This window comes from Labrus bergylta, chromosome 8 (genome assembly GCF_963930695.1).
Source record: "Labrus bergylta chromosome 8, fLabBer1.1, whole genome shotgun sequence".
NCBI classification, from domain to species: Eukaryota; Metazoa; Chordata; class Actinopteri; order Labriformes; family Labridae; genus Labrus; species Labrus bergylta.
Window position 1 is genome coordinate 10,189,344 of NC_089202.1, and position 14,605 is coordinate 10,203,948.

Below are 14,605 nucleotides of genomic sequence, written 5' to 3' on the forward strand. Positions count from 1 at the left end.
AATCTGTTTTGTTCAGGGAATAATGAGCTTCACATTGTACACTTTTTGGGGAAGAAAAAACAAACCAAAAAACTTAAGCCTCTTTATTTTCAGTCCACACAACCCATGCTTCAAGTCACTTTATGTTGAAAAGCATAGAGGTCATTGACAAGCTCGCCAATACAGCTCATCAGGTGTTTACACATGGCCATCATACAGACCTCATTTGGTCTCATTTTAAATTCCTATATGTCCACAGGTGTTATGGAACTAAACGTGATTATGGTTTGCTTTTAATTAATTGCAGACATTACAATGAACAAGACAGCTACCTAAAAAAAAGGGCGGGGAGGGGGGGAGCGGAAAAATACAACTGAGCATCAAAAAAGCACAAAAAAAAATAATAATTCAGCTGAAACAGTCTCAGCAAATCCAGTGCAACCCAAGACATGTTCTGCTTTATCCTAGCTGAAAACTAAAAACAAGGGCACATAATAAGAATTATATAATTTGCTTCTCCTGATCATAATTGAATTTTCTCAATGTACATGTTCCCTGAACAATTACTTTTGCACAGTACCTTAGAATTGTATAGATAAATTACAAAATGGAGTATTCCCTTTCCACCAGAAATGATTTACTTTGTAAAACCCCTGAATAACTTTACAGGCAGAAAGCTCTTATGCAGGTTACATTTTATATTGCTACATTTTTTAACGAAGATTAACAAAGGGATTTATAAGTTTTGCATATTTTCTTAGGTTTGTGGTTTGGTGTGCAACTGCACCAATAATGTCAAATTATATCTGAAATAGCACCAAAAGACAAACACCCGACTGCTTACAGGCCAGGTGTTTATTCAAAGTTAAAGTTTAGAAATAGAACATAGCAAGTGTGCAGTGCAGTTCAATCGTTTTACCACAAAGTGATTAGATTTATAAAATGGCTAAGAAGTAAACAACACTAGCTGTATATTACTGGACACATAAAGCTGATCTTCAATCAATACAGACAAGTCAGACTTAACACTTTTAAACTCAGAACTTGTCATCTATCTCAGGGTCACTTTTAAGATTTAATCTTCTGAAATGGAAACAAGTAAACTCAGAGCTGCTGTCGGACACAGCTCCTAGTGGCTGTTTGGTACAATAATATAGTTTTAGATCTGGTTCGTATTAGAAAAAGGAGACTGCATCCTTAATGCAAACCCATGATTCAGGCTGCCTTCGTTTCGTTTTAAAAACAGGGTGTGGGGGATCGGCTCAGTTGGTTAACAACCGAAGCTGGATGTTAGAGGTGTCTAAAAAGCTTATATAAAAGTGTATACCCAAATTATAGCTCCTGTGAGGGAAATATGGAAATGTTTACATTTTTAAAATACCTTTTTTTTTGTTTTAAACCATAGTTACTCATGAAGTAATTTCAACATATAGCACCAGCTTGTCGATCATGCCAAGCCTTGGGTTTGGTCAAAAAGAGCAAATCTGTGTTGCACTAAATGTGAAACGCAGACAGCAGTGAGACAAACTGACAAATCTTCAAAGAACTTAAAGTGCCACTCCAGTCCCACTCCAGCTTCCCAGACTTCAGCTATCTAAACCTAACCACAGTACACATTTCCTATCTAAGACAACTGATGGGGAGCTTCAAGCATTTCCATGAGAAAAGTGTCAATAGGCGTGTCACCAATCAGCTTGAAGAAGAAGAGATGCTCCAAGCACTTCAAGCCGATTGATCGTAGCGCTGGCAGTCGAAGGAGGAGCTTAGCAAACCTGTGTGCAGCAAAGATGATCATGTTTAGTTTTCCCAAGATAAACAATTCACACCTGATGTTTCACTCCGACATTCTAGATGTAAAATGAATGTACATTTTGTAACAGTAGAAGCTTTACCTTCCCTGCTGCTCGGGGTATCTCTGTTTGCAGTAGGATTCCAATGATGCATAGACCTTTTCTCTGAGGAGCTCCACCTCACTAGTGTTGGAGAGTCCTTTAGCATCTGCAAGAAAACATACAAAATATGTCCATTAGGGGCAGGACACTTGTCTCCGATCCTGTTTCGTCAAATGAAATATGAATCATATTTCGATATTAGCATTGTGAAGGCACCTGGGTTGAAGAGGACGATGGCTCTGAGGCAGCCCAGCTCTGTTTTGTCCATTTGCATATCTCTCATTTTATTGACAAGCTCAGTGAGGACCCTTAATAATGGAATGGATTAATGAACATTATTTAAAATTCCAAAATTATGTCAAAGATACTGATTATGATAAGTGTAAAATTACCTGTCAAATATGGCGCCGACCTCTGCACTCTGCACACTCTCCCTGTATGAAATAAAGCAGGTTATTACGCGCACTGTAACCTTACACAGTGGTGTTACAATTTGTTTTTTATATGTCAGGAAAAATCGAGTGTCTCAATAGGTGTATACCGGTCAAAAATGGCTCCCACTCCTGCACTGTGTGCACTGTCGCGCTGCAGCTCGGAGGCCAAGAGGACTCCATCCTTCAGAGCGATGGAGCGATGAGAGAACGAGGCAATGAGGAGCTCGTTCCAGCCTGAAGAAAGAAATGTTATTAGATCATGTCTTTTATAATATCAGTGAAAAACTGCTCAGTAGTTGTTCAGGTGGAATTAAACTCTAAAAAGAGGTTTTAAAGAAAGAGGTACCCTTCCTGATCGACTTCCTGACGTTGAAAGCAGTACCACAAAAACATTTTATAAAATAGTTCCTGTGTTTCTATACATGCACTCATACTGTAGGAGACTCTTTTCTATCCCTCATACCAAAGCTGTAAAAGTTTTCACGTCATCTAAAATGAAAGGGCATTAAAAGGTCAAATAGCAGCATCCCTGCTGTAATGAGGAAATAAATATATCTCCTGGTTTAACTTTTGACAAATAGTGGGAAATTGGAGTTTCTTTGTGAATTTTTTATGAAGGCCTTACATTTACAAAGACTAATTTATTGGTCTTTATCCTTATTACTCTCAAAACTAATCCTAAAGTTCTCCAGCTATTCATTATCTCCCTGATGAAGCCTGCAAAGACATGCAGTGGAGATCATCTTTGTGTTCTGTGTTAGGGTGAGTGGTGCACTCCCATACGTATCTTTGATGAAAGCAGCTTCTGGATCGTACCTGCACGCAGAAGGATGACCTGGTCGTCGAGAGGCAGCTCAGAGAAATGAGGGATTCTCTTTGCCCACTCCACCAAAGCAAACAGCTGTTTGTCTGCAGTCTGACAGATGTTAGTCACTGCATCGTGGGGCTGAAACATTCAAACAATTCATGACCATTACTTATTGGTACATCTAGCATCCTTTATAAATCTGATCCATAAACATGAGCCATGAAACCCTCCAGGCTGATGTTAGTTCGATGACTGTATTGATGCAGTGATGTAACCACTCACTGAGTTTCCTGCTGAACCGCCGTCAGAGTGAAGCTCGGTCTTCCGCTCCACAGCGGTCTCTGCCTCCAAAATCTTCTCCACAGGCATCTCCTCGTTCACTCCCACACTGAACTCCAGCTCTCCTTCACGCTCTCTGTTCCTCTGGCGCTCCTCCTGGACAGCTGTGTAACACAGAATACAAGGAGACAGAGGTGGGAGGGACAAAAAGAGTGAGATGATGGAAACTACTGAAAATGACAAGATTCAGGGAAAAGACAAAAGAAAAGGGATGAGTTTGGGTTGTGAAGACTGATAGTTTGACTGAAAGGTTCCGCCTCCATACAGTGGGGATTAGGAGAGCCTAAGGAGTTGTTGTTTTATTTATTTATGGTGAATAAGACTTTGCCAGATGAGATACATTTTGAAGGTGTTGTATTCTATCGCTGTCAATTATATAAATAGATGAAATGTAGGGCTGCCAATCTCAGTGTGTATCTGAATATAAGACAGTGACTTAAGAAGCTCAGAACTGATTGAGATGTTTCTTTGAGTCTTAAAACATTTTGTTTTCACTGTCATGACAAAGATCAGATGAGTTTACGTTCATCGTCACATGGATTAACTTGTACTTGTTTCTCATGCCCTCAAGGAAGCTAACATGCATGAAATGAACGATTCAGCAGAGAATTAACACCTGCTACCTGTCAGATGCAGGGTACAGAATGACAGTTCAGGTTACAGATAGGGTTTGATCATATTTATAGATGTATTTGTAAGCAGTTATAACATAAAAAAAATAAGGACCTATATTGTGGCCATACCTATCTAACCACAATGGTAGGTGAGGAAAAGACATAGTCCCTGTTAACCACTGATGACTATATAATAGAAGACAGGATCACAACGCAACCAAAGGCTATTGGTTTTGACCACGCCTAATGAAACCGTAGCATTAAACAGCATTCAGAGAGGAGACTAGAGGCTGGCATGTGAAGTTTGTTAATGGCAGAAAAGAGTGAGTCCATGTTGTCAGCATGTCATCTTTAGTGGAAGAGCTACAGCTGGTCTATTTAAAACAATGGCTCCTTCAAATTAAAGAAATAAAAAGCGTTGTCAGAATCTCAATGTAGATACACTGTCACATAATATCTATGTCTCCTTCATGCAATACTAAACTGTGGTCCATTATATCCTTAGTGGCTTCAACACTAATCCACTCCATCAGATTTGAAACACAGTTCAGTAAACACCTACAGATGATAGACTGCTTTGTAAACAAGCACTCAATCAGCACACGCCAATACACCACACCGGGGCTTACCCTCCATCGTTTCCTAGTGCATATGTGTATATGTGCAACACAACAGGCTAACTCTCTAAGTAACAGTTAAATACAATATCTTTAAGATTACAATGACATACTCATCCATCCCTCATCTTTTCCATCTTCTTTTATCCCCTTTACATGTTTGATCACTATTGAAAGACGGAGACAGGGCAGAATAGGAGAAAATGAAGAGAAGAGATGGAGAGGGGTTAGTTATATAAACCAGCCCCAATACACCCTCCTCTACCCTTTGGTTTATCTTATCCAGCATCCACCTCAGCTACGCCAGCAAGACTCCACTAATCCAATATAGTTAATCAATTAATTGGGCTTCCTTTTGCAACCTTTATTATTTTGGGAAATCTTGTTTACTGCAATCAATGTTTCATTCTAAAAATACAGCGTTCAGTCTATATTGCAAAAAAAAACAAAAAAAACTTAGATGTACGTCCCCTCTGAAAAGTTGCATGTAAAACAGCTTGCAACTAAATGTGATTCTAAACCCTCGTCAAACCCCGCAAAACAGGTTCTCAAAATGATTGTCAAACTATATTCCACTGCTGTTTCCTGCATACCTTCCCTCTTCATGCCCATGGCCAGGCACTTCTGGTAGCGGCAGTACTGGCAGCGATTGCGCTGGCGTTTGTCGACCAGACACTCTTTGTTGTCCCTGCAGGTGTAACTTAGGTCTTTTCGCACTGTACGTTTGAAGAAACCTTTGCAACCCTCACAGCTGTAAACTCCATAGTGCTTGCCTGTAAAATTAAACAAATAACAACAAGTTAGAGGCTGACATAGTATTCAAAAATAACTTTAAATGAATACAACAGCCTGACACATATGAAGTGTTTTATTAGCAACAGAGATAAATGCTAATGAAACACAGGAGAACAACATCTGACATTAAAATTGGCACCGAGTAAAAGTGATGTTTTACTGCTGCTGATCCAGCTCTCAGTGCACCAACTCACCAGAAGATCGGTCTCCACAGATAACACACATGCGTTTCTGAGACAACATTATCCCAGGGCTGTGAGGTGTCATGGGCCTCAGGCCAAAAGGAGGTTTGATATCTTCAGAGCTGCTGATTGAGTGCATCCCTGATATGGGTGCCGAAGAAGAGATCTGAAAACAAATTACAACAACAAAAAATTAAAAAAATGTTGTATTTTGTTGAAAATGCATGCATAACAACAATACAGCTTTTTGTTAATTTTCCTTACTAGTTACATCGTATTTAAAAACGCTATACGGTAAAAAAAAGTCTCAAGTTTGCATGCACCAAATGTTGTACCCCGTCTTTTGCGATGCACTATGCACATGTTGTACGACACTGCTTTGTGGGTGAGTGATCTGATACCTGGCTGTTGCTGATGGGTCCAAATCCAAGAGAGGGGGAGACCACAGGGGAGTTAAGAGAAGGACTGAGAACTGAGAACGGAGAACCCAAGATGTTTGTGGGGCTGTTGGAGGCTGAGCTGTTGGGTTGCTGTGAGGACATGGCGAGTGAGCTACCCAGTGGAGAGGATGACGACCCGTCTGAAGGAGATCAATCTGAGGGGGACACATTCAAAAAAATAAAAATCTACTTGAGCTTAAATCGGACATGTGTGTTTGCAGTAATTAAAAGTGATTGCAGGTAGATGCAGAGGAGATTATTGCTATCATCTTCTTCTTTTTTTAAATAATTAATTAACTTGGATTTTAAAAGCAAAGCCGCTTTTTACTGTCTGGTTTCAATTACTCTCTTACAGGATTTTTGCTTTGCTGGTTTTAGTCCCTAAAAGTGTAACTTCTTGGTGTGTGGATAGGTCAACGCTACAAATAAAAACACTAAAACAGATGGTTAACTAAACAAATCCCTTAAACACAACCAGAAACACAACACTGTCGATTTAATGGACGGATGTGTTTTGAACCATAAGTTACACTAAAGCCCCCGTACATTAAAATTATCCGTCTCAATCATTTAAAAAAAAGAAAACGAAACGACAAAACAAAACACGTCTGGTGCGAGAACAACACACACAGAAACATGTTATAATCTGCGGTGTTTTAATGTCTACAAACCGTGTTGGCATCGCACAAACCCAACACGTTTGCTAAATGATGCTAACGCTACGCAGTAACTTTGAAAAACAGAACTAAGCCCCGCTTACTGTAAAGCTCTGAATTCAGACAGAAACACGCGTGTTAATCACTAAATCATCAATAAATAAAATATAAACGAAAGTCGGATCTCAGCGGTGAAGTAACGCATAGGGGTTTGCGTTTACGGTTAGCTAGTAAGCTAGCTGTAAACGCTACCCTAGCAACAACTAGCTTACATTAGCGTCAGTGCCAAATGTCTGACGAATACTGTCATTACTAAATCCTCTTGAAACTTCGAAATTAAAACACCACGATAGTCACCAAGAAATGTGGATCTTGATAATGCGATGGCCATCGAACAACTCCGGCAAATCCGCACAAATAACGTAATGTTTTCCAGCTAGCTAGGAATAGCTTCTTAGCTGCGATTGAAGCTAACTTAGCCAATATGGCTAGGGTTAGCCAAACGCACGGACCGCGGCGACAGTCTGAAGAAGTGGTTGTTGACTAAATAGCTCATGGTCGTTTGAAGGTTGGAATAACTTACCAGACACACCTTCGACGCATCGTGGGAAAGCACTTTATTTCAGTCGTTGAGAGCAGACGAGCTGCAGACAGGTCGACACTCGGATCTAGTTTACTTCAACTTGAAGCTGTTGTTGTTTACAGGCCATGATGGCTCAGGGCCAGTAGTATCCCCAGAGCCAAAATGTCTCATGGGACCACCCATAGCAGCACTGTCACATGACACTGTCTCCTGCACTGTGTCTTCAGCTGCACTCCATCATTTCATCGGTTTGATTGTTGTCCAATGTTTTTTTCTGCGTTACATCTAAATAATAATAAATGACACCGCAGTAGACTATACTTTTTATTTACCGAAATGTTATAACATTTTAATGACAAAAAAAAAAAATCATACAGACACTTTCCACCTGCACATCACATTATTATATGAAAAAATAGAAAATGATACACAGAACATTTTCATAAAATGACACATGACTCTGACCTACTTACAAATTGTAAGTATGCCACAAAATACATAATCAGAGCAAACTAAGTGACCGCCACACCTAGAAGGAGTGTTAAAAGTATTTATACTGTCTCATATAGTGTATTCTCCAGTGATGCTATATTGCAGGCCAGGGGTCTCCAACCTTTTTTCATCTGAGAGCTACTTTCAAAATATTAAAGTGACCAAGGGCTACTTGCATCAAATCGCTTGCATTTATTTACATAGTTCAGCTGAATTAAGCTACTGTTTGTACATGTGTGAAATTGCAATAAGCCAATGCTTATCAATAATCTTAAATTCAAGTGGGATTGATGGGGAAAATTTAAAAATATGTGTTCACAATAATCCTTTGTCAGTATTGTCTTTTATATGGGACAGGAGGTTGCAGACATGGGAGAGTGGTTTACATTTTTACACATTTCATAACAAGATGCTCTGCGTCAGTCTTCACCTCTGACGTCACTGTTGGACAACATGTCAAAAGCCTCATTCATACTTGACCTTTTCTCTTAGAGATGTGTGGGTGGCTTTTATAAAACCTGTCCAGGTCAGGGACTTTAAACTTGTCCCTTTTTGCACTGTGAGCACCTATATTTTTGACCACTCATGTCTTAATTAAAGAGAATATTTTTGCATGTACTGTAGCTCATATGGACTTTCTTTTGGCTTCTTAGCCCAGTGGAATTGGTGTGGGGGTATCTCTTCAAAACCTACCCACATTATTTTTTACACAACCTGTTGATATCACACAGTAATAATAATAAATACAAAAAAGCATAGATTATTCAAGCTGACATTTTCAAAGAATTGTCTCATAAAACTCATTTTGTTTTAGAAGGTGTAGCTGTTAGCGAATGATTTAATCTAAACTGAACAGAAACCCTGTACCACACAGTTTATGCAAGAGAGAAAGAATCCTGAAAAACTGCTTTGTCTCTGTCTGCTTCTTAAGAGGTCCCTTAACAAGCCGAGTGGCATTCTTACAGGAAACACTGTGCAGCTGACAGGCACCATTGCAGGATCAGCAACTGATCATAACACAATATCATATGGACTAATGTTTCTTCTTTTGTCTATGTCTAGTTATTTGCCACGATCATGACTGGAAAGAGATTCACTGTTATGAAGAGGACTCAAACTCTTCATCTGCTTTTTCTCTCAGGTTTGGACATTACATGCTTTTTTACTGCTGTTCATTGTTTCTCATTTATAACATAAAAACTTTAATGTGGCTGCATATCTGTAAAGGCACTAATCCTTTTAAAAGGGAAAATACAGAAAAATCTTAATGATATTGAAAAACTATATCTCTTAGAAGAATGTTACTGTTATAACTGTTGCTGTTCAACCTAACGTAATGTGCTACCTGTCATTTCACAGGATTTTTCTCCTTTGCATTAGGATCTTCAGATTTTCACTTTATAAATCAAAAAAAGAACTACAATGACTCAAAGACCTATTGCAGAAAGATGTTCTCTGATTTGGCCTCAGTTCACAACACAACAGATATAAATAATTTGATCACTTTAGTTTCAAATAAAACTAAGAGAGCCTGGATAGGACTGGAGAGTGAGGGCGTGCGGGAGTGGCACTGGTCACGGCCTTATCAAAAACTGGATTTTTTAAACTGGAAGGCAGGAGAACCACAAAATGCGGATCAAGATGCCTGTGCAGTGATGGATCCACTCGGCGAGTGGTTTGAAAGTGAATGTGGAACTCAAAGAAGTTTTGTTTGTCAGGGTAAGCGACACGAAGGTGCTGCAGGCAGTTATTCTGGATAGCAGTCAAATTTTCTACGCACTGCTTCTTTGTCTTTAAAATATCACATTTTTCGGATTTTCAGGAAATGTTGACAGTGGTAGTCACATTTTTGTTGCCAAGACCAAATCCTGGAGGAATGCTCAGAATCACTGCAGAGACTTATCATCTGAGCTAGTGAGCATACAATCAGTGGAGGAGAATAAGGCAGTGCTTAACATTTCTATGTCACAAAATGTGTGGATTGGCCTCTTCAGAGACCCCTGGAAGTGGTCTGACGGGAGCAACTCCTCGTTCCGTTTCTGGACACCAAGTCAGCCGAACTACCTTGAAGGCCAGGATTGTGTTACGGCTATATTCCAAAAAGATGGGAGGTGGAACGACCTGAAATGTACGCGCAAAGAACGTTTTATTTGTCGTGGGGGTAAGTTGCTGTGTTACATGCTTTTTTTCTTCATTGAAATTTGATTTGTTTCAAGCTATTTTCACTGCTTACAAAATATACAACGTGTTACTTTGAATTTGATTATTGTCATACTTTATTTGTCATTCATTTTCTCATCTGACAGCAAGGAAATTATTTCCAGTAACCACCATTCAACCGAGCACCCAGCTGAGCCAAACAACAAAGGAACAGACAACCAATCTGACAACTCTTCCAAACACCTCATCCCAAGAGGTCACAACAACATTTAATTTTACTGTGACTTTTTCCAATCAATCAAATGTTACTAATGTTACCACAGAAGGAAAGACGACCACTGTCAAAGGTCTGACACCAAATACAGCAGATACGGTGTCCAGTAGGTTTACTACAAAGCTCAACAATGCAACTACAGAAATGTTCAATGTAACAGCTACACAGCTCCCTCCTAATGCTACTGTGCAAGCAACTACAGGTGATGCTTCTTCAACAACAACACTGATGGGGACTTCAGCCAAGACCTCAACTCAACTAAACCTAACTACACAACCCTTACCCCCCAAGCCAACAGAAAACAGTCAGAGTTGGCCTCCAGGTATACAATGATATTACTAATTAATTTGGATAATGAAAGTAAATGAAATAAAGTACAATATATTTTATTAACTTTTGTATCTTCCTATAGGAAATCTGATCCTAATCAAGAAAAACCTGACATGGATAGATGCTATGAGTTACTGCAGAAGGCACCATGTTGACCTTGTACACATTACAACTGAAGATATTCAGGTGAAGGTGGCTGAAAAGGCAAAAAACGCCACATCTGTTCACGTGTGGCTCGGCCTACGCTACACATGTAACTTGAACTTTTGGTTCTGGACCAGTTCAAGTACAGGCTGCTACCAGAACTGGGCACCTGGACAAGGACCTGAGGGGAAATATGAATGTGAGGCTTCAGGTGCCATTGAGGCCACTGGGGGGCAGCAGTGGGTTGGCTTGTCCCAGACAGAAAAACTGAACTTCCTCTGTTCCACATGTGCTGACTGAGGGCAGAGAGCTAACATGTTACATGTTTCAGCATTTTGAATGAAGAAATAACATATCAGTGTTCAGAAAACATGTCTGCTTTTAGATCAATGTTGCAGGTTAATGTGTTTTACAGTTGTAACATCAAGCTGGAAGACCCTGATCTATGGACTTCAGTGGATATCATGGTTATCTTAACTCACTTATAACGTCATTCTTCTACCTTTGTTGAAACACAGCTGCTCAATTGTCAAGCCTGAATTTCATTAGATATGAAACCCTCTTGTGGTGTGTAGGCGTCCACATTCACAGTCATGGGTAGCAAGAGTAATGTGAGAACATTGATCTGCTCTTCGCCTTTCACTCGGGGGTTACTATTTGCATATTGACCCCCTGGCTTGGGCCCCAATATTGTCTTTTTGAGACCACCAGAGTAAGGCCCCAGATTCAGACTGCCTGCTGCCCTCACTGACCTGACCTTCACTAGCAGCAACTTATAGAGACACAGAGCTCACAGACGCTCTCCTTCCTGTCTGCACACTTGATGTGCGCAGAGCATCTATAAGCATGTGAACTGGAAAATTATCAACCATATTCATACAGGAAATGTTTATTTAATCCATCTCTGAAACTGTATGAAGTGAATGCAAGTTTAGTATTTTAGAGACTGCTCCATAAACCCTTTTTTTGGAGATACATCTTCTATTGAATTTGTATTTTCATTTTTTCCCCTGAGACATTTAACATTTTCTTTTAAACGTATTGCCTCTGGATACAGGATTGAATGGTCTTTAATTTACAGTTGGTACTTGTTGATGAAGATCACATATTACTTAAGGTGGAATAAGAAAAAACCTGCTGAATTATACATGACAAGAAACAATAGGAGCTTGATACTGAAAGTTACTTTACACCGGTTAGTTCTGAACAAGTAATTAGATTGGACAAGAGATTTGGACAAGTAGATCTGCAGTACAAACACATCAGAGTGCATCAAAATAAAGGGTGGCGTGCAACAGGCCAGTTCTTGTCAAGCTACAGAGCTTCTTGATTGGTGGAGCAAAATGAACATTAAAAAAATAAAAATGTTATAACCGTATCTTTGCTTGGTTTTTATTAAACTTGTTTTCTGTTTGTGGAACTGTTTTATAAAAGCGATAACAAGCTGGAGGTTTTTCCCTTTACACAGCTGTGCTCGTATTCAGTATAAATGCAGTCCATCTAGTGCATTGATACTCAACCCGAGGCTCTCCAGCCACATGTGGCTCATTCGGGACTAGTTGTAGCTCTTTTGGGTCCTACTTGGAGAAACAAATCCAAATTAATTATTTAAAAAAGGGAAACATTGTCAGCAGAAATGATTCTTTGTAAGTCATGTCACTGTGTTTCGCACACATATTTTAGGAAAGAAAGAGTTTTTTTGATTGTGGCTCTTGCAGAAATATGTTTTGGTCAATGTGGCTCTTAAGAAAATAATTTTAAACATAAAAATAACATTTTTGGGTCTTGTTATACCGTTACAAAAAGGCATACTTGTCACAATGACTTTGAATCCCAACTGATGTGAAATAAGTGAGATGTACTCACTAAAGGTTCTTGGCTGAATATTATTACTAATGTTCAAATGGTGACTGACAGTTATTTAAGCAATATCCTTAAGTGAACCCTTAAACCTTATCTCACAAAAAATATATGTTTCTAAATCCCAAGCTCGTGCTTTTAAGCATATATGCTTTTGGCATCTTTTTGGAAAGAAGTTAATTTTTTTATTCTTTCAACAAATTAGAAATAATCCAGTTTTAGTGTTTACAACAACTTTATAACACTGAGAGTCTGTTTGCATCCTTGAATTAAATAATCCCATTAAACCACAGAAAAAATTGTGTGTATAGCTTGTAATCCAACGCTGCATTTTGAAAACTGTTTTTGCATCCCCAATGAGGGTCTTGTCACTTGTCAATTACCACGGACCATTACACATGAGTGTGTCATAGCTTAGTTTCTCTGTGAAAAGACGTTGGTCAGTGAGCTGCCCATCAGTTCAATGTTAATGTCCCATTGGGTCCAGTCAGTCCGTCTGTGGACTCCCCTCTCGCCTTCTTTTCTCACCCTCATCTCCTCTTGTGTGCTGTCCAGCTGGCTCTGACCTCTGACCCTTTCACCCTCACTCCTGACCTCTGAGGACATTCCCACGCCACACCCTTTTGTGTACATCGCTCCATGGAAACCATGTGGTCACTCCCTTTGCATATTTAGAGATTATGGGGATCGGCATAATTCACTTTCACTGGGATCAGTGTAATGCAACTTTATTGGGCCTGATCCCACTTCAGGTATTAGGATGGCCAAACCTGAAAAGTAAATAATTATTAAGAGATTTTGTACCAATACTGACAATATAGCTCATAAAATCAACCCGTAACATCACAGTTGTCAGTTAAATAAAGTTATATAAACCATTACCCTCCCTTCATATCATTTAGGATGTATTTAGTTAATTAAAATGTTAAATGCAGCAACCAAATGCTGCAGTGTGAAGACCTGCATATATAAATTAAACTTTTTAAGAAGTGTGGCTACTTTCAAGAAAAATAAATCACACTCAAATTTCTGAAGTTGAATATTTAGTGCAAATATTCGTTTTTAAACTTCACTCACTACCTGCCATGCGCACTTGTGTCCTTCCCTCTCCCCTTTTCTTCTCCGGGTCTACACCCCTCCAAAGACCCCTCCCTTCTTTTCCTTCTGTCACTTTCACAGTTAATTGTAGAAAAGAGATTTTCTCCATTCAGGCCCAATCTCTTAGGTAACCCCACTCCTGCATGAAATGAGATGGATAGAGGGGAAGAGATCGAGAGGGGGACATGGACAGGCAAACTGAACGAGCAGCGGTTGAGGTCGGACGCAAAGGAGAGAGAACTTTACAATATTTGAGAATGTTAGACTAGATGAAATAAGAGGTTTATATTTTCTATGCTAGTGATGCATTCCAAGAAGTGGCTTCTTTTGGACTACTATTACCTATTAATGGTGCATTATGTGAGTATTTAAATACTTTTTCACTTTGTTGTACGAGTTAATACAAATATCAAACTTTTTAAAGATTAGAAAAAATTATTTGTTAATATAATAATAATTAAGAGTATTTTTAACAAAAAAATCATTAACTTAAAGTTTTACAAACATTAGTTTTAAATATGTTTAAGAAGCAGCATTTCATGAGTCACACCTTTGAGAGTGAAGTCGACTTCATTTGATAGTTTACTTTCTTACTCTTCTAGCTAAAAAAAACAGCAACTACCTTTAAGATTTCAGTATATTTGTGATAGATATATCTGTAACTGTTTAAATTCTTTGATTGTGATTTTTTTTTTTTTTTTTTTTAAAAACATCCATCCACTGCAGGTTTGACTTCTGCAAGATGAAATTGCTCCTCATCCCACGTTTGACAGGGAGTCTGGTGTTGATTGTCCAAACGCAATTCTTGTGTAACTTCTCCAGTCCAGGAGTTGTGGATGGACATCTTGCCCCAGTCTCCCGTTTCCTCCCTCTTAGTTCTCACTGTGATAAAAGAGAGGTCACATGGG

General features: G+C 39.1%; 2 protein-coding genes across 5 annotated transcripts; one reads left to right on the top strand and one right to left on the bottom strand.

The window, feature by feature from the left end:
- Positions 1 to 68: 68 nt before the first annotated feature.
- Positions 69 to 7,506, bottom strand: rxrbb (retinoid x receptor, beta b). 4 transcript variants are annotated; one of them, XM_020637355.3, is made up of 12 exons: positions 7,340 to 7,506; positions 6,062 to 6,255; positions 5,673 to 5,826; positions 5,277 to 5,456; positions 4,797 to 4,850; positions 3,396 to 3,556; positions 3,122 to 3,251; positions 2,413 to 2,539; positions 2,264 to 2,305; positions 2,088 to 2,179; positions 1,872 to 1,977; positions 69 to 1,751 (listed from the first exon to the last, which is right to left on the bottom strand). In XM_020637355.3, exons 2-12 carry the CDS (start codon positions 6,200 to 6,202, stop codon positions 1,604 to 1,606), a joined length of 1,335 nt encoding a protein of 444 aa, XP_020493011.1. In that variant the 5' UTR covers positions 6,203 to 6,255; positions 7,340 to 7,506; the 3' UTR covers positions 69 to 1,603. The 4 variants fall into 4 exon arrangements, with proteins under 4 accessions (XP_020493011.1, XP_020493013.1, XP_020493012.1 ...); XM_020637357.3 differs by having other exon boundaries at positions 7,349 to 7,502; XM_020637356.3 differs by lacking the exon at positions 7,340 to 7,506 and adding an exon at positions 7,114 to 7,285.
- Positions 7,507 to 8,802: 1,296 nt separating this feature from the next.
- LOC136179829 (macrophage mannose receptor 1) lies at positions 8,803 to 12,111 on the top strand. Its single transcript, XM_065958000.1, has 5 exons — positions 8,803 to 8,972; positions 9,191 to 9,550; positions 9,654 to 9,992; positions 10,138 to 10,587; positions 10,678 to 12,111. The coding sequence occupies exons 1-5, from the start codon at positions 8,909 to 8,911 to the stop codon at positions 11,037 to 11,039; spliced, it is 1,575 nt and encodes a 524-aa protein (XP_065814072.1). The 5' UTR covers positions 8,803 to 8,908; the 3' UTR covers positions 11,040 to 12,111.
- The last annotated feature ends 2,494 nt before the right edge of the window (positions 12,112 to 14,605 follow it).

Excerpts from the sequence above, each read along its gene's own strand:
- rxrbb (XM_020637355.3), bottom strand. The coding sequence starts at position 6,202 with ATGTCCTCACAGCAACCCAACAGCTCAGCCTCCAACAGCCCCACAAAC. Across the intron at positions 4,851-5,276 it reads CATGGGCATGAAGAGGGAAG|TGATCAAACATGTAAAGGGG; the intron begins GTATGCAGGAAA and ends GTCTTTCAATAG. Across the intron at positions 1,978-2,087 it reads CATCGTCCTCTTCAACCCAG|ATGCTAAAGGACTCTCCAAC; the intron begins GTGCCTTCACAA and ends GTTTTCTTGCAG.
- LOC136179829 (XM_065958000.1), top strand. The coding sequence starts at position 8,909 with ATGACTGGAAAGAGATTCACTGTTATGAAGAGGACTCAAACTCTTCAT. Across the intron at positions 8,973-9,190 it reads TCATCTGCTTTTTCTCTCAG|GATTTTTCTCCTTTGCATTA; the intron begins GTTTGGACATTA and ends GTCATTTCACAG. Across the intron at positions 9,993-10,137 it reads ACGTTTTATTTGTCGTGGGG|CAAGGAAATTATTTCCAGTA; the intron begins GTAAGTTGCTGT and ends CTCATCTGACAG.